Source organism: Ctenocephalides felis, unplaced genomic scaffold, assembly GCF_003426905.1.
Source record: "Ctenocephalides felis isolate EL2017-DRISC unplaced genomic scaffold, ASM342690v1 CF-g0.4_SCAFFOLD_03571, whole genome shotgun sequence".
Classification (NCBI taxonomy): Eukaryota; Metazoa; Arthropoda; class Insecta; order Siphonaptera; family Pulicidae; genus Ctenocephalides; species Ctenocephalides felis.
In genome coordinates this window covers 54,587,837-54,615,513 of record NW_020539725.1, presented here as the reverse complement: position 1 = coordinate 54,615,513, position 27,677 = coordinate 54,587,837, and the positions used below count along the sequence as shown (strand labels likewise).

The following is a 27,677-nucleotide window of genomic DNA, read 5'->3' as shown; positions in this document are numbered from 1 at the left end:
ATAGCCCCCTTACCCGGTCTAGTGTAGAGTTTTAACAAAAATACTGTTTTTAACAAAAATGTAATTTTTTTATCGTATTTCTTCACTTCCCCACTGGGGGAATTTCTAAAAGCCCTGTACCCGTCAGCAAATAACCTCATTGAACCCAAAGTTCAGATTGGTTATAAGAAATAAATTTTAAAAAAAACACCTTTATCGCTTTGTTGGGTGGTTCAGTTTAATTTGTGAACTGAACCACTCATATAGAAATTGTAAATCATATTATATTATATCGATAGGATAATCTTCGAATCGATTCTAACTTTGTCCTCCTTCTCCTTCGCAGGAATCCTACTTCCAATACATGTTCGGCGCTAAGGAACCCGATCTGTTCGGGGCCGTTGAGGTCGGAACAGGTCGCAGCACGCTTTTTGTTCCGAGATTGCCAGAGGAATATGCGGTCTGGATGGGACCCTTGCATCGGCTCGAGGACTTCAAGGACATGTACTCCGTCGACGACGTGCGATACACCGATGAGGTTAGTGAAATTTTATAATATTTTGCACCAGTAAAGGAAAATTTTCTTAACACGTTTGGGGACAGTCAAAGTTTCAGCAAGGTACAAAAAATGACAGTCGTTGTATTTTTAAATCGGTTGTGATATCCGAAATTTGATTAAAAAGCATCCAGAACGGTTATAAGGGCAGTCTGAATGCTATGGCATCCTCGTCAAGTATTACTCTTCTATTTTACGCAATTCGCTTGTCCAAACTTGACCGTTTATAAGGACAGTCTAATTATCCTATATTAATCATTATATATGACGAATGCTATAGCAACCACGTCAAGTATTACTCTTCTATTTTACGCAATTTGCTTGTGACGGCGGGAAAAATAATATAAAAATACCCTAAAAATCAGTTAGTCATTAAATTGACAGGTACAATAATTACAAAAACGTAGGGTTATACAAAATTAGATTCAAAATAATTAGACCTTAAAATTTGTATGCTATAGCATTATTGAAGTTTCATATTTAGTATTCTATGTCTTCTTTATCTTTATTGAGGCTTTTTTTTATTTGGGAATTAAAATCCGAATTTTGATAGAATGTTCAATTAAAGTCTACAAAATTCTTTTACTATATCAATTTAATTAAATGCAAAATTTTTAATTATTTAATTTAAACACAAAGAATGTATTGTATCTGTGTATTTTATGTACGGTATTTAAATCTACATAAGTCTCTCTAAAATATACCGTTATATTCTCATCCACTAAAAAAGTCGTAAAATTTAGTCTTATTTAATTAGATCATTTAAAAAAATCACAAGATTTTTAATAACTTGATTATAGAGAATATTTAGAACATGCGAAAAAAATTGTACTAGGCGATAAAGTTGATACACAAAAATGAGATTGACTTCCAGTCAAATCTAATTGAATAAAATGTATAAGCCAGTTTTATTCGTAAAACTGAATTATATTATTCAAAAAATAAAATACTCACTTAAGTTGTACCTAGTTTATTTGTAATAGAATTTTTTGCTAATTCGATCAATATTAGCCAGAACAGGCAGTGAAGACTGTATTTTGCTTGCTTTCCCACTTTCCCTTTTTTTTTTTGTTAAACGATTAGTAAATTTTAGCAAATAAACCATTATTTTTACTTATTATAATAAAATAAGTTTATAACTACTTCATGAATAATTTTGTCTAATATATTTCAAAGTAATCAATAGTAAGGAAACATTTTGTTTTTATCAATTCTAGAAAATCCTTCTTAAAAATGGATAAACTAATAGAAATAATTATAATCAAATATTAGTATTATCTATATTTACTATCGTATTTTTTCTTTGCTAGTGTTTATTTTAGATGCGCGTCCAAACAAAACTAAGGCAATCAATAACAAAACTGTCAGAAAAGTTTTAATAAGAAATCTCAAATTTCTAACGTCTTCTAGTAAAACCCTATAAGATTGATAGAACGCAAGATATTGATAATTAAAGCTAACTTTTGCAAAAATAATGAATTTTTTTTTACTTCGCCTAATATTAATAAAATACACTGTTCAGGAGCTTATTAATATATTAACTGCTGAAAAATAGGATACTATTTTAGAACATGATCAAGATGTACAGTATTTCTTTTTTGTAACAAGATTGTTGATAATAATTAAATCATATATAGAGAGAATTTATCTGAGTGTCTGAGTGTGCATTTTTTTATCCAATTCAAGTTCGATGCACACGCCGCCAGTATTTCTTGTAACATATTTTCTGTCAAGTAAGGTGAGTGTGTACAAAGAAAAGAAACTATTTTATTGAAATATAAATATAATACATATGTATTAGGATAAATCCATGTGATGATCTTATCTTATATTTATAAGAATTAAATAAAATAATAATAATAAAAAAAATAAAATACTAGAGTCATATTTTACGTTTTCCTAATTAATATTAAAGTATCTTAATTAATTTAAGATTTAAGTTGAATAAAACAGTATCCGTAGGTTATGACTTTAATGGAATGTGTGTTTAGTTATTTGAATGTTTTATAGTAAATATTTTTACAGGATAATGGTGTACTCAAAATTTTATTTTCACGTTGGATCAAGTTTCCATCAAAAAGCTTGACAGAAAATATGTTTCACATATATAATATAATTATTTCTTGGGCAAATAGTGAATGTTTGTAGAGATCAATCTGTATTAAAGAAATAATTAAGGAATGCCACATTTGATGTTTACAATCTGTAAAATTAGATTTTTTCAATTAATAAGTATTAATAACTTGGAAACGTGTTTGTATATCTAATTCTAAGCAACAGGACCTCTGAGAGGGTCTCCTAGTCGTAGTTCGGGAACATCCGCATTAATCTAATTTAATATCTAGTGTGCGACCAATGATTTGCCATCAATGAATTGATTTAATGTTTCCTTTTGTTGTTCGTTTAAGGAGTTTCCGGCCAGTTCTTCTATACACTTTGCGTTTGTCGCATCCGATCAATAACAAACTCGTATATTCTCATACGAAAAACCTGCGATTATAAAAACTTTGTTGTCGGTGACGTGGCCAATACTTGGAATGTCTTAATGAAATTGTCATCTGTAATTCATAGAGTGCAGAAGTTTAATCAGAAAATTGCAACTGGACTTCGTTTTTCTCTATTTTACATCATGAAGACGTAATAAAGGTTGAATATCCGTATATTACCGACTTCCTTTACTTGAAAAATTTAATTTAAAAATGAAAAGGGAATTACATTTTTATATCTCTAATGTTGTACATGTTATATGATAATTCTAATTAAAATTTTATTTGCTCAACTGAAGTTGAGAATTACCATCGTAAAACTTACCATATATAACATATTTTAATTAATTTAAGAATCCCTTATAATTTCAATATTCAGGAAGTTGAGTAAAACAGTATCCGTAGATTATCACTTTAATGGAATTTATGTTTAATTTATTTGAATGTTTTATGGTAAATATTTTTACAGAATAATGGTGTACTCAAAAGTTACCATCAAAAACTTAATTGCTGATACTAAAGTATAATTAAATGATTAGTTCTGGCTGTGTTAATTTTACACTTATAAGTATCCCAGAACTTAACGTCAAGCCGAAATGCGATGATATTATTGATTTTAAATGTCCTGAAAAAAATTGAAAAAAATTTTAAGTTGTTTGGTAATCATGAGTTATTAAGTGCAACTTAGAGCCTTTGGTGAGTCTATAACCATTTTTTGGTTATTGGGGTTAATTTTTATTAACTTTGTTTATTTAAACCTTGAAACCGAATAACATTTCTAGGATTGTTGTGTAAAATAACACAATTTCTCTTTGTTTTCAAGAATTAAGACGTTTTGTTGAAATATGAATTTAAAATGTTTAAAATCGGTGGACTTTGAGAGGCCCTCATTAAAAAAGTGTACTAAAGTGTGTTGACGCATTTAATCTTTTTTTTTCATTTATTTCTAAAATATACATTTAGTAAATCTTTGGGCGATTATAGATAAAATTTTCTTTTTTTTGTCAATCAAAACTTTATCTTTAATAATAGATAAAAAATGAAATTGATTTATAAATAGTGAAATATACACAGTTGCAATAAAATGGTAAATTGACTTGATAATATTATTATTGAAAAAAATTGAGTAAAAAAAATAAAAACCATAAATTTAACACTGTAACACGATATAAACAAATCGAGATATTAGAGTTTCCTACTTTTGTTAGGCTGAAATTGAAGATTTTTTGAACAAAGCAAATTTTTGTTTTTTTTTTTTTAAAAAAAAAATTACTACAAAAAAAATAATCACAAGCGACTAACATGCAAAACAGATCCTTCTAATATTTTGAGCATATTAGTTAAAAATGAAATCGATTTTTTATTAAAATTCCAAGGTATTTGTCTTTTTACATACTTTCTTTTGTATCATAACATAGTAACAAATTTCTTTTCACAACAAAGAGAAATGTATGGCAATAAAATCTTAACGGCGCTTTATTTGTTATTTCCTTCCCGGAAAAGTTTCATAACAGAATATGAAAATAATATATAATGTTTACCGGTAACAAACAATGAAACAATTTATAGAATGTGTTTTAATTTATACGATATTTTTATAAATTCATGAAGTGAAATAATCTAATAGGAAATTGATGAAAATTGGCAAAATCGCGTAAAACAGCAATAAACCATTTTCACGAACTATTGTTATCTTTTCCTTGTCTCAAAAAAATTCAAGAAGTTGGAAAAATATTTTCTCTCCAGATATAAATTTATTTTATTTTTCACAATTCACACTTAAATCGAGTTACATGTTATGTTTAGCGCCAGTATTAAAATGTTTAATTATATCTAATTTTAAGCAACAAGATTTTGAATTGGATTTTTTAATACTATCACCCCCCGGCTTGACGTTAAGTTCTGGGACACCCTGTGTATTGGTAGTTTATAGTAATATAAAACATCCCTAAACAAGAATACTTATTTGTTCCAAAATACAAGTGAAAAAACTAGTGGTGTGTGGCATGGTGTCTTAAGGCAAATTGCTGGAACTTTCCATACCGTAATTAAAAATCTTGGTACAGAACCGAAAACCATACACAAAATGTGTACATATTATTAAAATCTCTATAAAATACCTCATAATTCGATGTACATATGTCCAATAAGCATTTTTGACCGCCGAATGAACTTATTTTTTATTGAGATTCCATAACCGCTGGACCTGCCCTCCCAAAAATTTAATCAGTTTTTCATCTTGTCAATACAAGTAAAATGTTTATTGAATTATTGAAATCGGACGCTCCGTTCTCTTAAAAACTGAGTTACCGTTTTTGGCACTTTTTGCCCCATATCTTCGGAACGGCTAAACCTGCTTCTGTCAAAAACTAATCAGCACGTTTCTTTATCAATACGAATCGAAATTTATTTTGAATTATTCAAATCGGTTGTCCCGAAATCATCGACGAAAATTTGTATCCGCTCACACACATACATCAATTTTTTCTAAGGTATGCCAAAATATTCAGAAACCTTTGAAACGTAAAGATAAATAAAAATTTTCATTTTCCATTTTTTTGCGAATACTATAACTCATCCTACGGGAAGTTAATAATTAAGAATCTAAATTTGTATAAAATATATAAATAAATATTCTGTAGGTATTCATTGCATCTCATGATTCCAATCATATAGTTATCTAGTGAGTATATGATTACGACCATAAACGTCTTTAACGACGTCCTTATGATTCTAAATGCATTTCCCAAATGGCTCTTAAATATAATTTAAATTCATACAGCAATTTATAAAAATAATTTCCTTCATTTTGATGACCATTTAAAGTTATAAAAGCGATAGTAGTGCATTATAAATGGCGTAAAAGTGCAACTGCCCATGTAATCAATGCGTGGAAGGTGGAAGCCTTCATTATGATGCTTTTTATAGTGTTCATCTTACATGCACGTAACAAAATTGTTTCCTTTATAATAAACTATACAAAGCAACAGCGGAAACTATAATTTTTTACGCCTTCTATTCGAAATCATTTTGTCTTTGTATTGTGGGTTTACGTTTGAGCTTTCGTTTTGCAGAGTTTCTAATTTCCTTTTACGCGCCCACACGGTGAAAAATCTTAAGAACTGTGCTACATGCCTCGTTGTAGGAGCTTTGAGGTGACTCGGTAATAGACACAGGGCTAAGAAGATTGAAATGAAAATTGAAAACTAGTGGAACTTAGAAAAAAATAGATTTTGGAGAATTTTGCAATTTTTGACTTTTTTTTTGGAAAAAATGGGTTTTTAGTCAATTTTGAAATTTCTTGAAATTTTTTTTGAAACTTTTTTTCGAAGCAACCGAGTCGAAATAACGAAATCGTGAAAACTCTTACTTATTGTAAAAATCTCTATAAAATATATAGTTGATACATAATTTGATGTACACATGTCTAATGATCATTTTTGATCGCCAAATTGTAGTTTTTATTTATTATTAAAATCTCTATAAAATATCTCATACCTAAATTGATGTGCATATGTCTGATGATCATTTTTGACCATCAAATCGTAGTTTTTACTTATTATTAAAATCTCTATAAAATATCTGATACATAATTTGATGTACATATGTCTAATGATCATTTTTGACCGCCAAGTTGTAGTTTTTACTTATTATTAAAATCTCTATAAAATATCTGATAACAAAATTGATGTGCATAAGTCTAATGATCATTTTTGACCGCCAAGTTGTAGTTTTTACTTATTATTAAAATCTCTATAAAATATGTGATACCTGAATTGATGTGCTCATGTCTAATGATTATCTTTGACCGCCAAATTGTTGTATTCACTTATTATTAAAATCTCTATAAAATACTAATACCTAAATTGATATGCTTATGTCTAATGATCATTTTTGACTGCCAAATTGTAGTTTCTACTTATTATTAAAATTTTTATAAAATATCTGATACCTAAATTGATGTGCATATGTCTAATGATCATTATTGACTGCCAAATTGTATTTTTTTTTTACTTTTTTTTTATTTGATCTCTGAAAGCGCTGGATCTACCTTACCAAAAATTTAATCAAGTATTTATTTCATTGAAACATTCAAATTGGATTTTCCGTTCTCTCTCTCAAAGACTAAATTGCCATTTTGTAATTTTTGTCCTGAATTTTCAAAATGCCTGAGCCCTGCCTTTATCAAAAACAAATTTGTTTTCCCCATCTTCTCACGTCTCCTCATCAATAAAAACTGAATGTTCAATTAAATATACTATTCTAAAATACGGGGCAATCTCGGACAAAAATTCTAAATTCGGGGATTTTGAATTGTTTAAAACGGTTGATCCGCGTTTCCTAAATCGTCGACGAAAATTTGTATCCGCACACACAGACACACACACACACACACACATATACATCAATTTTTTCTGAAGTATGCCAGAGTATTCAGAAAACTTTGAAACGTAAAGATATGCAAATGAAAATTCATTTTCATGTACCAGTGATGAATACAACAACTAATGTTAAGTGCAAATATGCATTTCGTTTATTTCTTGAATAATTTTCGTAGTATGTACATTATGTTTTGCTAATTATTATTTGTGAATCCACTAAATGATGTAGGGTATAAAATAATAAAAGTTATAGTCAAAATAGGAATTACCAGAATAGTGTACGTGAGATCAGCAAAACCCAAAAAAATAATAATTAAAACTAGGTATATATTTAATGAATGAAAAGTTTAATATGAAATGTTCAATTTGTTGAGTGAATTTACAAGAAAACTAAAAAAAAATCGGTAAAAAAAACATTTTCTACCAGCCATTCTACTACTTGATACATGTAGTTGCACAGGTACTTTCGTTCTGGGCGCAACAATGCAAGTCTAGGTATTGTTATTAGGTACTACATACATGTATGCTGTACTGCTGGGATGTCAAATTTACGGTCAATGGGCCTAAAATGGTTATATTAGCCTTTATAATTTATGGTTATATATTTACCAAAAACTATTTAGCACATGTTACCAGTGATTTCCAAAGTGGCCCCCTATGGGTTTATGACAACTTTCAAGGGGTCCACGGCAACGAAAAGAAACTAACGAGGTCGACTATAGACGATCACAACATATCTTGTCAATATTATTATTATGAAGTCAATGTTTTGGATTAGCATCTTCACTTTAAATGTTAAATACTGAACATTAGTACAAATACAAACGTACAAAAAAATCGATATCGGCTAAATATGAGTCCATGTCATTCATGGCGGTATCTAATATAAGAGGTCCACGATACAAACAAGTTTGGGAACCTATGTGCTGAACTAATGTCTGGCGAAACTAATCAATCCTTATTCAGTTTCATCGAATGGGTTTTGAATTTTTGAAATCGATGCAGCTTTTAGGAAAAACGTTTTAGGAAAAACGTCGACTAAAGGTGAACTTTTGAATCAGAATTACTTGAAACGTCGGGAAAACATAAAATTAGAAAATCGGATTTTCTGACAAAAACGAACATCTCCTCGGGAAGTTAAAAACTACATTAATGTTAATTGCAATTTGCGTATAAAATGTACTTGTAGTTAGTATCAATTACAATTATCGTAAGTTGAACATCATAAAGTAAGAAATTCTATACCCTTACAAAGCAAAGCGAGTACTTGTTATTTAAACTTCTCTCATTATTATTGTACACAATTACGTCGTATCATTAAAATATTTTTTATCTTACGTGCTGAGTATTACTACCCATCTGCAGTCTAATGACCCAAAATCTGTTAGAAAAAACAACCCAGGTCAAATTTTGGGTTTGACACCCTTGAGCAACGTCGAATGTCGGTTGCGCGGCCACGTTGTCAGGTCGACACATCCGCATTTCTGCTCGTTATATTGTTACGTTGCCCTTTACTAAAAAGATATTAAAAGGAAAGATAAATTTATTTATCCTGGGAACCGCCTTGTGCACAACGGAGTTTGCAAATTCAAATAAATATGCGTGTGCGTTTATAGTTTGATAGCACGATCCTTATATATAGCTTTTGTAAGTTATGTAACTATAGGAGGCGTTATTATTTTTATACACCGATTGGAATATTTGCGAAAGGATTAAATACCTAAGTACAATCAATAAAAAATGAAAACTACCGAATGATTTAACCAACACCAGACTATGATACCTATCATTACTATCAAATTTTAATTACCTAGTTTATTTTAAGTACTGTCCCTATCTTTATTGCCATTTTTTAATAGTATGAATTTATTGATCTCTTGATCACAAGGCATTACGACAGTAACATCATTTTTTTTTTATTATTATATTTTTAACAGCAATCAGAACCTTACGTCCTATACGTCGTTTACATTTCAGCTGTTGGGCTGAAACTTCTTACTTCGTATTTTTTAGATGGTAACCCAATGGTTAATCCATCCATATTTGATGATTTTTGTTATTAGAATTTATTCAGTAGGGCTGACTTTTTATTGGTGCAGCAATGCCGGACAAGGGCTATTTTCACTTGGAAATATATTGCTATATAAGTAACATCATTTTAATTTTGAATTTTTTTGAAAATTTTAAACAAAATTCAAAGAAATCGCGCTGCGTAGCTGGTTTAGAGACGAAATATAAAAACGCCCATAGAAATGTGAACAAAATTTTTACCTATTATTAAAATCTCTATAAAATATGTTATCTAAATTGATATGCATATGTCTAATGATCATTTTTGACTGCCATTTTGAACTTTTTTTATTGGATAAAACTGCTAGACCTGCCTTACCAAAAATTTAATCAATACAAATCAAAGGTTTCTTGAACCATTCAAATTGAGTGCTCCGTTTTTTAAATGCGATACCCACGATTTCTCAATTTTTACTGGATTTAATTGAAATTTTTACAGAATCTTCCTTATAGATTTCCCTTCAGTATGACTATTGCTCATTCTTTTTTTTTATTAATAATTAGCAATCGGAATATACAAATTCTATGAGCTAATGTGTGATGCTAAAATACAAAAAATATAAATAAAATAAAGTAATTAAAATACAAACAATGATAAAGATTCAAAACAAAGGTTATAAATAAATACAAATAATAGGATGCTCCATTGAATAACTATGAATAACTGAAGAAAGGTAGACAGATTGATGCTCATTCTTAAATTCCGATTTTAACTATTTTGAAAAAGAATACCAAAAATGTTGTAAAAAAATCTGAAAACATATTTTTTTCAGGCTGTTGCTATTTTGTGATAAGACTTTTTTTGTTTTAATTTGTTCGCATTTCATACGATAGCGACATGTTTCTAGATTAATAAGATGCATTTATATATTTTTTTTTTGGATTATTTAGAGGGGTGAAATTATGGATATATTTAGGTGCCAATTTTTTTTATACCCTCCAATTCATCACCTTCTAGAATTAAAATTTTGACTATTTTTAATTTTTATTTTCTTTCTAAAATTAATTTATAACTTGTAAAAAAATATATAGTGAAAATATTATTTGCCCTCTTTTCAAAAATTGCATAAAATTCATGTCTCTATACCAGAATAACAACTTTACTAAACTTCTCACCGACAGAATCAAAACAAAATTTAAACTTGAAGCTCATGTCTCTGGCATTTGAGATATGAAAAACAGGGTCAATTACTTTTAATAAAATAGAAATAAGATACAATCGTCTCGTAGTCGTAACATCATATTTGCAATTTTTGCAAAATATCCAATGGCATATGAAATACTAGAGGAGTAATTTAAACATTGCTAGACAACAAGACTAAGCAAGTTCGAGCTCGTTTGTGCTTCTTGCCAAGAGTTGTATGAAAACTTTAAATAACGTGTGAAAGGTCACATTAATGATAAGTATATATATATATATATATATATATATATATGTATGTATGTATATATATCGATTATTATTATATGAACAATGAGATTAATTCTTACCAAAACAAACCGACGCTTTTCTATGTGATGGCCTTTAAAGTTACATTAACCTGTCCCAGAACATATTTCTGTCTCACGATTAAAATGATGTAACAAACTATTTTATGAGACAACTGCGATTAAATAAATTACATTATAGATGGGTAAGGTATAAAAAGTTATTAGGCATTAAGATAAACTGACCAGACATCTATTCCATTTAGTAAAGTGTTGACACCCTTATTCAATTTCAGTAATGGATTGAGGTAATATTGGTTTGATAATAAATTAACACAATCGTTAGTTAAGTTAAATAGTAAATATGGAGTGTGTATTCAAATATAAAGAGCAATATATTCAAATTGCCTTCACGCAATCCAATTTTCCTATAACCCCATTGAGTTTCCTTTATTGATTTCCACCTTTCTCATTTTTGTATGGGTACTTTTATATACTCTTATATATACATATTATATACAAAAATAAAATATCGAACGTGTTGCTTTTGCAAGAATCTGCTATTTATTTCGCTGACTGAAGAGAAGAACTTGCAAATCAAATCGTTGGAACTGGAACGCTGAGGTTTAAAAATGGAACGACGCCCAGTATCGCATTTAGACTAAACCAAATATTTATCTTCGATCAAAGTTTGTTTCTGAATCTAAGTCAAGACGGTTATTTAAACAGTCCTCATTTTTAAAATAGTTCTGGATTACATGCTTTTGTCTGTGTTTTATATACATAGTCTGCTATTTGTAACTATATTAAATTCTTTTACATTAATTTGTTTGAAGAATTTGAAATTGAAACAAATACTAATTCAACGAGAATTTTTTTGAATGTTTTATGTTTTTATGATCATGAACATTAAATGAAAAAATCTATTCACACACACACATACACGCACACATACTTTTACCAAATTTAGTCTCATACGATTCAGAATGGCTTGAAACGTCGAGAAAACATAAAATTAGCGAATCGGATTTTTTGATGAAAACATAAACTTCTCCTTCAGGAAGTTAAAAATATGCCAATGGATACGCCTATATATAATATTAGTAAATTTATTTTATTTAAACTAATTACATGTATATATGATATATTAAGATCTGTAAGATTGTTACAGTAGAACGGGTTTACTTTTTTTCTACATACAAACAATATTTCAATTGTTTTTTTTATTTCTATTTAGATAATTTCATAATCATTTTCTGAAAATGATTTTGCTAATAGTTAGTATTATCTTTTAAAATAATACCTAAATTTTGTTCCAATAGTTTGAAACAGACAAATAAGTAAAGAATGTAGTTCACAAATGCACAAATCATAGGGTTGTTTGAAAAACTAGAAAAAATTTAGTGCAAATATACAATTTGCAGAGTTGTTTGGAACGTTATTTTGTTTTATCTCAATGGGAATTATTATAAAAGTTAAAATTGTCAAATTTTATAAAAGCAACTTCTTACAGAATTGGCATTTTGACTATTGACTTTGTTAGCTTCCAAAATGTGATGTGTTTTATTATTAAAATTGCTAAAATATCGAAAGTTTGTAAACCAATCATCAAACTTTTTTTTCAATTTTCGTCAATTCTGAAAAAAGTTTTCAAATTTCTAATTCTATTTAACTTCTAGCTTCATTCCATTTTTTTCTTCATTCTTCTTTTAAGTTCAGCTCAATTCCAATATTTCTCTTCTTACTCCTAATACAATTCAGCTATTCGAACTCTGTTATTCCTATTTTTTTCTTAATTTTTATTCAAATTTTACTTAACAACACAATTTTTATTTGATTTCAAATTAACTATACATATTTTGTTCCTATATTCTAAGTCGATGACAGGATTTGATCCGAATTTTTAAAAGCTCAGAAAATTATTATTATTATTATTAAATATTGAGAATTATGATTTTTTTTGCCATTTTTGAAAATTTTGGAAATATGTCAATCTTGAAATAATTGCCTACTCCAAAAATTATAATTTTTTTTGAAAAATATAAAATTTTATTATTATTACTGATATATTTTGAAAACTTGAAATTTTTTGAAAACTAGCATTTTTTTAAAAAAAAATTTATTATTTTATTGAAAATTTTATGAAAGTTTTTGATACCTATTTATGTCGATTGATCCATACTGTAGAAAATATCTGATTTTCGACCACCAAATGGCATTTTTTTGTAATTTTTTTTCTGGATTTTCGAAACATATGGAATTGCAGTCAAATATTTAATTAATTCTTCATTATATAAATACAAGTGAATTTTTTTTTTAATTATTCGAAGCAGACGCTTCGTTCTCTCAAAAACTTAATTGTCATTTTCTGCACCCTATCTCAGAAACGTAAGGACCAACCTTTGCCATATTAGCATGTCTCCTTATCAATAGGAATCGAATGTTTTTTAACTTATTCAAATCGATTGATACGTGTTCACGAAATCGTCGACGAAAATTTGTATCTGCACACACATATACATACACACACAAACTCACACACATGCGCATGCGCATACATCATTTTTTTCTAAGGTATGCCAAAATGTTCAAAAGCTTCTGAAACGTAAAGATATATATAAAAAAATATTTTTACTGAGAATTTTCTATCCCAGTACATCCCTGTATTTTGTTGTGTGCTCTTTGCGTTCGCTTGACTCATACCAGCATAATACACGAAACTCATTCAGACATACGAACAGCTGTTTTCTTCTCCCCGGCGAGTTCCACGAAAGGTACAATAACAATTCGAAAGTAACACAACAAAAACAACTCAGGCACATACAACGCAGAACAACATCTAACTGAAAAATAATTCTCTATCTCTAAACATAGAGATGAAAATCGATATTTATTTTATTTAACTTGCGAAATCATAATCGATTTTCGTGCACACAGGTATATTCAGGGTTCACAGGTATATGGTTTGGGTAATTATTTAAATTCGATGAGCTATTATGATTTTCAAGCATATAATGCTGCGAGACTGCATACCGTTAAATTCATTTTAATTAAATGGCCTTTTAAAGTTAATGGATTCTGCGAATGTAATTTTTTTATACTTGCATTTTTGAGAAGTTTTGGTAGAACGTCTCTAATTTTATGTTTTCTCAGTTATTCTGAATCGATTGACATCAAAATTAGAAAAAATATGTGTGTTTGTATATGTGAGCCGATTTTTGACTCTTCACCGATATTTTCTCTAAAATTTAAAAACATTCGATGTAATACAATCTTTTTTATTAAATGTTAAAAAAATGACATTTTTAAATGAAACCAGGGGGTCGCGAAACTACTGAAGAAGGGTCGCAAATATCTGATACTTTTCAATCATTATATATAAATTTTACATATTTATATATATAAAATTTTACAATTTACTACATATTATTATAGAAATTATAGAAATTAAAATATCGTTCAACTTCAATAAACGTTGAAAATTTATTACGATCAAATTGAGCCTAAATTTAATTATTTGTGTAAAAATAAACAATCCCACCCGTCACATTAATATTGTTTGAAGTTAATATGTTTATATTAAAAAAATTGTTACAAAAGTTTATTTTTTCTATTGTATATATTTATAATTTTATGTTTTCTTACAAAAAAATTGTTACAAAAGTGTTTATTTTGTCACAATTGTTTATTTTTTGTTAATATATATTCATTATATGGAGGAGGGGGTCGTTTAAAATTTCTTAAGCTTGGAGGGGGTCGCTATATTAAAAAGTTTAAGAAGCCCTGATCTAAACCATGGCTTCCTAAACAATGGGTTGGCACCCATTTGCTATTATATAGGAAAATTATGGGTTTGCGAGAGATTTTAATGCCAAATATATCTATCATTTTATAATATCACGTTCAGATTTTTGTATGTTTTACAACGAATTCTCAAACCATATATTTTATATGTATATATGTATATCCTTACTTAATATTAATTTCTCTTTCTTTTATATTTTGTCAAGAAACTCGCAATCATAAATGAGGTCGCGAATGACAAAAGTTTAAGAAGCCTTTAAATTTTAAACCAGTGATTCCCAAAGAGTCCCATTTTAACTCCAAGGGTCTTTGGCAACTTTCATGGGGTCCACGTCAGCGAAAAATTATGCTGGTTCACGAAATGAAAATAGGGGTCCATTGTAGAGAATTGCATTATATATTAATATCTATTTACTTCCAACAGACTACTTATGAACAGTCACAATATTCATAATTGCAACTACAAATTTAAAAAATATTGTACAATTTTATAAAAATCGTATAAATTGTGGTCCATGGCTCAAGGGATTCTAAACGAACATCCTAGTTTTTAACAAGTTAAATTCTAAACGAACATCCTAAAATATTTAGAAGTTTGACTACAAAACTTCGCCAACATCACTATTTGATTTTTTTTTACTAAATTTTATTCTTATTGATTAAGTAACAATTTACACTTAGTTTTTATTTTCATACAAGAAATAATAATAAATAATTATTAGTAATGAAAGTTAGGGTAAAATGTAAATAAGTAAAGTTCAGAAAGAGTAACCAGTTGTGTATTAGAATAATTTATCAATAGAATTAAAATGATACTTAATTTAAATAAACTAAATAAATATGACAAAAATTAATTAAAAATAAAAAAATAATAGAGACAAATATTTTTTTTTTTTGACAATTTATTTTTTGTTAATCAAGACTTTAATATCTTATACAGACAAATAATGAAGACAATTGCATGATTAGTGTTTTCTCTAATACTAGTTAACTTCCCGTAGGTTAAAATTTTTACATATCTTGACGTTTCAGAGGTTTCTGAACATTTTGAACTTGGTTTGTGTATGTATGTATGTATGTAATACATACATACTATGTATCTATGTGTGTGTGTGCGGATACAAATTTTCGTCGACGATTTCGGGAACACGGTTCACGGAAAAAACCTAATTTTTTCAAAGTTCAAAAAAAATTTAATCCTTAAAATAATGGTACGGGAAGTTCCAGCAATTTGCCTAGTTTCCTTTATTATATTAACCCAAACATTTTTTTTTTATAAAATCCTTTATTCACATTTACCAAATATCTCCATTATTTTTCAGTGACATACATACAGAATTTATTGCGTTTTTTTTTCGCAAAATTAATGTTGTCCATATAAGAAAATTTCAATTATCTACCAATTTAAAAGTACAAAAAAACTCTTTGTTAACATTGTATATAATAATCATAATAGCGCACCCACGAATATTTATCCTTGAAAACAGATTACGCTATTTATATTTATGAAATCGAATGTCTGGATAAAAAGATTGAAGTCGAAGGCCAAACCGAATCTATTTATAATCTAAATAAATTCTAGTAGAATAAATATTATTTTATTTAACATTAAATAAGAGAAGAGTCCGGATTTCAGGAACGTGAAAGAATCCGGTGAATTACAAGATTTAAAAAAAAATCAAAAGTTTCTAAAAACTTTTTTAGATACTAAAAATACACGTAATGGGTGGGGTTGCTGCCAAGGGAGGATAGGGGTCCAAAAATTCTCAAAATTTTGATCACGTGATTAATGGACGCCCTCATACAAATATAGTCTTTATATTCGGATTTATACATACATAATTTATGAAAATTAGTTTTGTTTACACTAGCACTAGCACTAGCTGAACCCATATTTCAACATTTATTTCATATTCTATTACTATTTATTTCAACACTTTTCAATTATACCGCTAAACGCTTAACTTTTTTTATATTTGTTTTCACTTGTTCTCACTAATCTCTTTTTAATTCCGAAAACTGCTTCTAACTAATTAATGGTAATTTAAATGTCAATATTTGAGTTTATGAAAGTCGTTCTAAATAAATGGCACGTGCGATTCAAAATTCATACTAGTAAAAATGATGAAATTTCTAACTCGTTCTTTAAAACAAAGCAGTGAAAAATAAATTCTACTTTTATCAAATTGGAATACTTTTGATCATATATGTATTTTATACAAATTTTATTAGATATAATTTGACGTAAATATACCTAATTTTTCTTTTAAAAACCTCATATTGAAACCTAAGTAACAGCCTCAATTTAAGTTATTATGGAGAGAAATATAATTTCATCATCATTTGGCAAAAATAATTAATGTAAATACTTCATATTACAAGAAATTATAAACTAAGGGAGCAAGGAAATTTCAAAATGTCCATATTAAGGACCACCCTAGTGTACATGTTTATATGTGTATACAATTTTTTTCCATGATTTTGAGAGCACCGATTGTAATGAATTAAAAATCAGATAAGTTTAATATTTTTAAGAGGTTAACAATAAAATTAAAATTAAAAAAATTATAGATGATTTCCACATAAAAGTATATACACACAAATATATAAACAGGATTACATAGATATTGAATATGCCCGAAAAGATTTTATTCTAACATTTTGTAGTTTATTCATTTAATTGTCAGCAAAACTTCACGAATTAAAATCTGAATTTTATATAAAATTTGTAATGGTTAATATTAGGGTTGTCTAATTTTGTCATACTGAATTTAATCTGAAAATGCACGTTTTAAGAGATTTTATATTTACCCATGCCCAATTGCTATGTGTATTAAATAAAGATAAATACATGAGATGTGCGATTAGTATTCCAAGAAGGATTGCGCATTTCTGTAAACACAGACTGTATATATATTTACTTTACCATAAATATTTTTTTTATAAATCAATTTTGAAATACATATGTTATAGAACCTTCTTTATAAACTTTTCTAGTGTATGAAACAATAAATTCCGTGAAAACAACAGTGACTCATTTCGCGTACAGTAATCATTGTAAATATAAACATAGCTGTAATAAAATTTATTAGAACTATGTTTCGTTGTTTTTTATTGCATCATATCGTATTATTTTTTTCAAAAGTAAATTTCCAGATCACTGGGTACACAATAAACAATTCGTATTCGAATCGGCACGTCGGCGACGTTCACATGTAGGAGTGGGCTTTCTCTCGGCTTCGGCTTTAGCTCAGAAGAGAAACTAGACCACGCACCGTTCATTGTAGGCATATATGCAAAAAGTACATTATTATAAGACGACGTGGACTATAATTCAACTCAACTGTTTCAGAATGGTACATTCGAATATTTAGCTTCAAATTAAGAATAGCAATGTCATATACACCAGGTGATTTCTTCATTGTCCCAGAAATATACGTGAAGCCGAAACGGGGTGATAGTATTGACCTCACCAGCAAAAATTTAGGAAAAACAATATTTTACGTTGTTAGGAATTTATGAGCTTTTAGGTGCAACTAAGAGCTTTCGTCAAACTCTGAGGAATTTTTCGGTGATTATAGGTAATTTTCATTATATTTGTTCATTTAAACTTCGGAACCGTAAGCGCGAACCAGATTTCTAGGACCACAGTCAAAAATAATAACACATTTGCCCCAAGATTTCAAGAATTATCACTTTTTGCTAATTATGAATTTAAAATGTTTGAAATCGATAGACTATTAGAAGCTTTTTGCTCTAGAAATGCAATTCACGGTTACGGCTTTATGTTTAAATGAATAAAATTATTAAAATTTAACCATAATAACCGAAAAATGGTCACAATTTTATCAAAGCTCTAGGCAGCACTTAAAAGCTTATAAATCTAAACAATGTGAGTTATATTTTTTTCTATTTTTTTTTTCAGAACAGATCAAAAGTATCACCCGGTTTAGCTTGATCCTAATTTCTGGTAATACCTTGTATATACTATATATATGTCATATATTTTTTTATAATATTTTCTACTTTATAACTTCAGAATTAGAATGCTGACAATATATCTGCAATCTTCTAATTTAAAAGTTATATTTAAATATATTTATTATAACCAGTATGTCCTTGCAAAGTTATTTTCTTCTCAATAAGAGAGACATTTAACATTCAAAATTTGGAGAATAAAATATTTCAAAAAGGTCAGTCACAACAGTTTATATATTTATCAGCTCTATAAGATTTAATTTTAAATTTTAACAATACTAAAGAGTTGAAATTTATGGGAGCAAAATAAGTGGAATATACACTTCAAAAATAATTTAATTCTAAATGCATGATTACACAATATATATAATAAATTTTGATGTAATAAAATTGTCATAATACATAATTGCCAATTATTAATTCGTAATAAATGAACTTTCCCGAATTACTGCTTTCTCATATATTTGTCATATATAAATTTAAAACTTGAATAAATTTAAAATTTGTTCTTATTTACTCAATGTTTCAACAAAACGTGTAAATATAAATCAACTTTTTATTTCTGATATAAATGATGAAATTGGGTCTAAATCAATAAGAATTGTCAAACGAGGCTTATAAAAGCATTCAATCATCGTCCAAGTTATTGATTTACGATATCTGAATCTCAATTTTAATATTTTAGTTTAGATTAGGGCCTAAAAACCATTCTATACCAAAAATGATAAATGTTATCGATTGCTTAAATAAATATTATTCAAAAAGTTAAATGTTATTTGATAATTTTCTTATCTTCGACGCGTCTTCGACAGTTTTGATTTTAAAACTCGTTTAAAGTTTGATTTAATGAGTGCATGTCAATGAACATTTGAAGAATTTAAAAATGATATTGATACAGAACAAATAGTTCATGCAGGAAATTAATTGGTATTTTATAAATATTTTTTGGTGAGCCAAATTCCAGAGACTCAGTTTTATCTTGGGCGTATGTCAATGCATGTACATTTGTTTTTGCAAAATATGTAGGTTATACATATTTGGTTTGTGAATGGAAAATTGCAAAACATTTGAAATTATAGATCATTCAAAAAATTAAAAACAATTATATTGACTTTTTGGAGCATGAAAAGTCTGCAATACGGTAAGGTATTAAAAATACAAAATTTGTCTGCACTTATGTATGGATTTTTTTCACATATCAAGTTAAAAATTTAACGCAAATAGTATGTATTTCCACGTTTTCGGGAGCACGGATCAACCGATTTGAATTATTCAAAAAGCATCCGATTTCTTCCGATAAGGAGATATGATAATTAGTTTTTGGCAATGGTTGATCCAGCCATTTCGGAGATAGGGAGCAAAGAGTGCAGAAAATGGAAATTAAGTTTTTGAGAGAACGAAGCTCTTTGTAGAATTTTTGGTGTCATAGCTTTCTACGTTCGAAATTTTTCAAGAAACCTTGTTTTTTGTTCAGAAAAATAGAAAAAATCTGTAACATAGGCTATATACAAATACATAAAGGATTAATATCTTTTAGAAACATACTACTATTATAATTTCAAGTTTTCATAGTTAAGTGATAATTCGGGTTAATGTATTTTCTCTTTAAAGATTTTCTTTTAGAATGGAAATAAAATATCACGAGTCTTCTAACAGCTTTTCTCGAAGGGCAAATCAATACTTTTTAGGAGGGTTGAAGGCGTATTTTCCGCATGAGTGATAACGTTCTTGTATTGTGTTTCTATGGGTGATTTTCACAATTTTATTTATGTTCAATTGCAATTAAAATTTTAATATTTGGAGAAATTGATGGCCAATACACTATTTCTGTTTTTTTAAGAACGATCAGAACACCCATTATATTATATGAAATGAAATTTAATTTAGTGTATGTATATGAAATGAAATTCAATTATAGATAAGTAATTACCCCATATTAGTGGTGGGTATGTACTATGTGATGAATTTTACTAGATCAAATTAATTGACCATATTTTTTTTTAGTTTTCTCGATGCTGGTGTACGGAGCAAAGAGTGAATTAGGGTAATTTTCTAATTTTTGATGACGATTAGTCGATCTTGTTCTTATGAAGCCCTTAATAATAAATAGCACCTTTATTTGTTTTTTTTTTTGAGTAGGAGTTTGTTTGACTTAAGCCCTAAATATTATAGAAATAAAACATTTTTAGCTGTGTCAGAAAATTATAACAAAACATTAATGATTCAAGGCATGTATGAAGCTATAATTGATCTTTGTAGTTTATAGAGTTCTATAAATTATTCTAAAAGAATTCTGGTTTGTAACAACAAAGTTAATTCACACTCCGAACAGTCTGATATCATGCAGTAGTGATATCCATTTGTAGATGTCAACTTTAAATTTCGAGGAAAATTTCTTACATTTATCTGATTTGAGTTGGAATTATTTTTTGGGAGTAGAGTATTATATGTGCAAGTACATGTACCACACATACAAAATCTAATGAAATTCTAAATATTTTCACCGTTCTGTTAATTTTATTGATACAAAACATCAATTAATCATAAATACATCAAAATATGTGCATGTATACAGTTTAATGTAGCGTTACAGCGATCATTTTTAATCATATAGAAGACAGACAGCAACCGGGCACATGCCGTATTGAAAACAGTTGGTTTTACCGTTAAAAATGTACAGTTTGAGAACTGTTAATGAGTACACATTATAAGAACTGTTCGTATTTTAGAAAGTCGACCCAATCATAGGATATTACACAACGTACATTCAGCCGTGACGTCACTCGGCTGACTTTCGCAATTCGACAATATTATTATTTACATTGTGATCGTAAACGAAATTACAATGTTTTTCCTCACACTCACACAATGCAATGTCTGTGCGTAATTAAAGAAAAATAAGCATAACTAAATAATACTCGTCAGCTAACCATTGTCTGGGTCTGGACGCATTTTATGCGATTTGCAAGACGGAATAGTTTTGCATACGATTACTTATTATTAGGGAAATTTAATTTGTCGGCAGATTCGTGATAGAGTGACCTATCTAGCTTGCTTGCCAGGGGTTTGAAACTTTTAGCTTGCTTGAAAGTTTTTGAAGAATAAGTTCATGCTTTTGGGGCACGTCAATTAATCACGTGAGGCTTTTAGGGCAAGGGGGGGGGGGTTTGACAAAAGATCACAAAAAATCACGTGGGGTGAGGGAAGGGTCTTGTAAGATATCACATGTATTTATTTTTTGACAATGCAAGATATTTGAAAAAGAAGTACAGCTTTTCGCTAAAAATTCCATTTGAAGCCAAGGGTTTGATACTTTTACCTTTTTTACAAGACGACATGATTTTGGGTTGATGCAAGATTTTTGAACAATAGGCTCATGCTTTCTCTAGAAATACCTAGGTTTGAAGCTTTTAGCTTTCTTGCATAATTTTAGGTTGATGTAAGATTCTTGAAAAAGGTGTTTGTACTTTTGCTACAAAATCCATTTCAAACCACAGGTTTGAAACTTTTAGATTTCTTAAAATACGACATGATTTTAGATTGATGCAAGATTCTTGAAAAAGAAGTTCAGGCTTTCGCTAGAAATTTCATTTGAAACCATATATGTTTTCAACGATTCAAGTTATTCTGAATACTTTGACACCGAAATTGTAAAAGGTTTGTGTGTGTTAGTGCATGCAACTAAAATTTGATTTTTTGTCGACTATTTACCGACTATTTAATTAAAATTTAAGACATTTGGTGCATTTCAATAATGATTCTTATTGACTGGTACTGCGATGATCAGACCAGTCGTTTTTCAAAACCATTTTTCCACGTTTTTGGAAAAAATCTTGATCCGATTTCGAAATCTCAAAAATTTTGGAAGATATTAGTTGGGAATTCTGGTGATTAGATTTTGGTAAGATCAGCCAAGCCATGTCTGCGTAATCAATTGTTGAAAAATGTTTGTTAAACAATTTTGCTACTTGCTTTAAGACAAATTTCCAGATACACCTAGATTATTTTAGCATTATATTTCTGGAATATTAATTTTCAGTTTTTTCAATGATTCAAGTCATTCTGAATAGTTTGACATCGACATTCGTCGACGATTTCTCAAAAACAACTTCACCGATTTAAAATCTAAATTTTAAGACATTTGGAGTATACTATACTATATATTGAGATATATCTCAATAATGAGTCTCATTATCTAGTTCTCGGACCAGTCGTTTCTTCATAATTAGCAGAAAAGTGCAAAACTTTTTGTCCACATTTTCGCTAACAATTCTGACTTGGTTTTGGAAATTCAAAAACTTCGCAAGATATTTTTTGGGAATCCTGGTGATCAGATTTTGGTTAGATCGGCCAAACCGTGTCTTTGTAATCAATTGTTGAGAAATTTTTGCTAGACGTTTTTGGTGAAACTTTGTATGGTAATAGAGTTAATGACCTACAACAATTTTCATGGAGGCACATTTTTATAAAAAATTAATATTTTCACTTTTTGAGAAGCTTATGCGACTTGCTTTAAGACAAATTTCCAGTTACGCCTAGGTTATTAAAAATTAGATTTCTGAATTATTAATAAATTATTCTACCTTGGCAGTTGATTTCTTGTCTCAATTAGTTTGGGATAAAAATTTCTTTGATACTGATGCAGACTCCTGACATAGATACTTCATAGAAATTCTTGCTGCTTGTTTTTAAGAAAAAAAAAATCCAAAAAAATTACTAATTTTGTTAAAGCTAGATATTTAAAATATATTAAATTCAAAAAGTGTCAAGAGTAGATAGAAGTAGTTCTTTCAAAAATGACAAAGTATGATTCTAAAGTTAAAGATTTCTATAAATTGTAATGCACCTTCTAGACCAGATATTTGCTTTAATAAAATTATAATTGTTGATCAAGTGCTTCTTATTATTCGAATAATTTTTCAGGTAATCCAGGTAGAAATATCTAACTTGTATTTCATGTTTGTTTTAGTTTTATACAGCTTCTTAAAATCTCGTTTTTCTGGACTGACATCGTGGGCAACTTTTATATACCAACTCATCATTATAACTCGTCATAATAACGTGTTAAAAGTAACGTTTTGCTCCAAGTTGTGGCTTTTTATTCAGATAACATTTACATCGTGTTTTGAATTTTAATAAGAATATTTCTTTTCATAAAACATTCTTGCTATTGAAAATAGCTTGCTTGGATTTTAAAATGTCTATAAGTTGATGGGCAACTTTTGTCTGTGAAATTTTTGTTTCGAATCCAGGCGGTTCGATTCGGCGGTCCAGACAATCTGGAGTTATAGAAGACTATTAAATATCTCGATTTAAATTCGGATTAATTTTTTTCGAATAGCTTAAAATTATGTATTTTCTTATCATGTACGCAGTTAAAAAATTGCACGTGTGCATATTTCTATGTAACAATGTTTCAATTTATCGAGCACGTGTTTGCACTCATATATGGTGTAAACAAAATTCAAACGAGTCAGTATTTTAGTATGTGTTTATATTATATAACGCATAACTGAATTACAAATTACAAATATCCCGTTTCTTATCTCTATTTGCACCGTTTTAGACTCATATGTGTGACTTTGATGCATTGGATCATAAAGATAAGATAGTAGTAATTCATTATGAAAAAAGTCTAGAATTTAGTTTGAACAGAAATCAGAACTTTGAGCTGCTGTGATGAACCTTTTCCTTGACAATCTCGTTTTTTTAGAAGACAACTCACCGGTTGGCTTATCCATGATATATTTCCATATGTAGAGTCTAATTACTCAGATAGATAAAAAAATATACACATTTTCTAGCCTTCGGAAAGTTTCTATTTGTCTATTATTTATTAGCATATGTTTTGAACCAAAAGGATCTAAACCTATTCACATATGTATTTATGCAAAAATAATCTTTTGCAGAACCATCTTAGACATGTAACAAAGCTTGGTGTAAAAGTTGTCAAAGTTTTGCCGCAAAGTACCTCAGTTTTATCTCTGTATTTTCGTTTTTAGGTTGTATTTTAATATTCGGATAACGTTGTTTTAAACCGGAACACACAAAATTGCTTTTTTTTTCTTAAATCTTTCCCACGAAAGAGGATTAGCATTCAGACCCTTGCTTTCGAGATTAGAACGTTGTGGTGTATTCTTATAGCTAATAAACAACGGCATAGACAGAGGTCAGAGATTCTCAAACTGTTGAAATTGTTTTTTAAATTTGTAATTTGAATGTAAAACAAAAGTGCCAGTTCCATTTTGTGCATCTTCTATAAATATAATATGAAACTTATTCAAGGGGCAGTGTTGTTACTTATAAGAGACGTTTTATTTTTATATTTGATATCAGTAAATAATTCTACTCTTACATTTTTGTTACTTATTTTCATCCTTAGTGATAATTTATTGTTTTTTATTTTTATCCCAGATAATTTTAGATAATTCTGGATGATGTTACTTCTTGCGTCATTTTTTCATATGAAAAAAAAAACAGTGAAATTATCTGCTGATTTGCATACATTCCATGTCATTATGAAGTTTTTCTCATAAATCAAATAATACCAGTTTATTATAAAACACTCATTAAAGGCAGGTGCTACGTCTGTGATGCTCATTTCCGTATTCGATCATTTTCAACTCCAAAAATATAGAGGTGGACCAAATGATTTAATTTAATAATTTAAACATTGTAGATATAAAATCTATTGCTAGTATAATTCGCAAATTTATAGAATACTGCATGTTGAAGCAAATATGATCAGTTATAGAAAGTTACAGAAAAGAAAAAAGTAAAATACTGTTATAAGATTTATCTATTTATTCATTTATATCTTACTTTTGAAGAGCAATCAGAACTTAAAGAATTTCACTTACGATTAGTGCCCTATAAGATTTTGTGATGTAATTTTTTGTAACTTTATTAATATTAGCATTATTTATTTGTTTATTTATTTATCTATATACAAATCGTAATCAATAATAATAAAATTGTTTCAGGCTCGATTATTATTGTTGTCATTATTTGATGGCAACCCAGTTGTGTCTATTTTTTGTGATAGGAATATTATTAGATATTAGATATTTCTATTAGTGATATAGATACGCTTCAGAAAGCTATTTTTACTTGAAATCATATTTAGATCTTTATTTTAATGAAAACTTATGTCAGTACTGCTTGATATCAATCTGTCCGAAATAAGCTTGTAATAAGCTTTAAAGATCTTACCGTGGAGCCACCAACAAGCTCGTAATAAAACAAACTTATGTCTGTACTGCTTGATATCAAGCTGTCCGAAACGAGCTCGTAATAATCCTTAAAGCTCTATCGTGGAGCTACAAACAACTTTGTAATGAGAATTAAAAAAGATTTCAATTGAAATATATTTAACAAAAGATTGAATGCTACAGTAATAATAAAAATATAATCTTTGTGTGCATTTTTTATAAAATATTTGTGTCTCTTTCATCTTGAACATCAGCAAATGTTAGGTTTTAGTTAAAAAAAATGTCTCTAAATCGAATGCCAATCATTTTATGGGCGTACGGATATGATCTTCAAGTGCATGAATGCATTTTTTATTGACACAAGAAATTTAATTAATGCGTTTTATGAAAACAAGCAACATCTTAATCTATTTCTCAAGTGTCAGATAGTAAAAGTATAAATATTAAAAAATTATGCAATCTCTATTTCTTTGGAACTTTGACTCAATTTTTATTTGTCGTTTGTCGTAAGATAAGATTCATAGACCATTTAAATCTAATTATCAAAATATAACCTAGCCCACGATATAATCTTGCGTGGCCTGATCAGTTACCCCACGGTTTGGGCACCAATGCATTGCCAAATATGCCTAGTAGAAACACAATCTAAACAAAACAACACAGCAGATTTCGTTAGGAAAAAAAGTATTAAAAAACCTTCAACCGAGCCAAAACACCGAAACGGTGACCGTTGGTTCATTCGCCGCGAATCTAATGCGGTGAATGATTCTGAGAAAACTGGTTTCTTATTCGGATATCTTCTTGCGTCATCCCATCATGCGTGTAAAAGACTCATTTGTTTATTTTATTATTTTTGGGAATGTTATCTTGGCATCTATTTGCGAAAAAGAGAATGCTGGTCGGAAATTATAAGTTGGCGATCGCCATTGGAAGACGATTGGACTCTAGATTTGATGGCGACCTTATCAATATCATCTCGAAGTTTGTAGATCTAGCATTTTTCAGTCAGGAATTATTAACATAGATATATGAGAAAATGCATCAATAGTATTTGGTCCATTGACATAACTAAAATGTTATTTCTTTTTAAAAATTTTTTGATGGTTATTTATTTGATAGCCCAATTTTGCAAAGGATGGTATAAAAATAACGGTTGATGTTGATGATGATGGTGTTTATGGTATGCCTACTAAAGTTAATTATTCTGTTTAATTAAGTGAGTCTTATGCTAGTATTTCTTAAATCTTTGTGAGTTTGTCTTATCTCCATAAATATTTGGCCTATGTCTGAAGATATTTGACCTTTCTCTATAGGTCAACCATTGAGTCATCTTCTAAAAATCGACGTGTTTAAGGAGAATATTATAGAAAGTATTACAGAGAAATAATAAATTCATCATCAGGGATAGCAGGTCCAACACACAACAGTGATAGATCTCGTTCATTCTGATTGCTATTAAAAAATATGTAAAAAATAAAAAATAAAAAACTTTTGTAGTAGTAATAAATATTATTGCAAATTTATGCTATATATACTAGATGACTAGACAGACGTTGTCCTGTACCCCGTCTACAATTCAAAAGTTCCAATTTTATTAATATTCTATCTTATACTTTCTAATATTCTATTGATGCCCTGCCTTTGTGATTCATATATGGTCTTAGCTTTAGCAGTATAAGAAATTCAGAAAAAAATAATATAGTATGCGGCAAAAGAACAATATCACACTTGATTTTATCACACAACATAATTGCTTCAATAATTTAGTCTATAATTTTCAAAA

The 27,677-nt window shown here is 28.6% G+C and overlaps 1 protein-coding gene across 1 annotated transcript in view; it reads left to right on the top strand.

Moving 5' to 3' along the window:
* The first annotated feature begins 330 nt into the window (after window positions 1-330).
* Window positions 331-27,677, top strand: part of LOC113384614 (xaa-Pro dipeptidase-like) — a 47,997-nt gene continuing 20,650 nt past the window's right edge. The window contains exon 1 of the mRNA XM_026622361.1: window positions 331-517. Coding sequence (XP_026478146.1) covers window positions 344-517 — 174 coding nt within the window. The 5' untranslated portion in view covers window positions 331-343. The remainder of the gene's footprint in view (window positions 518-27,677) is intronic.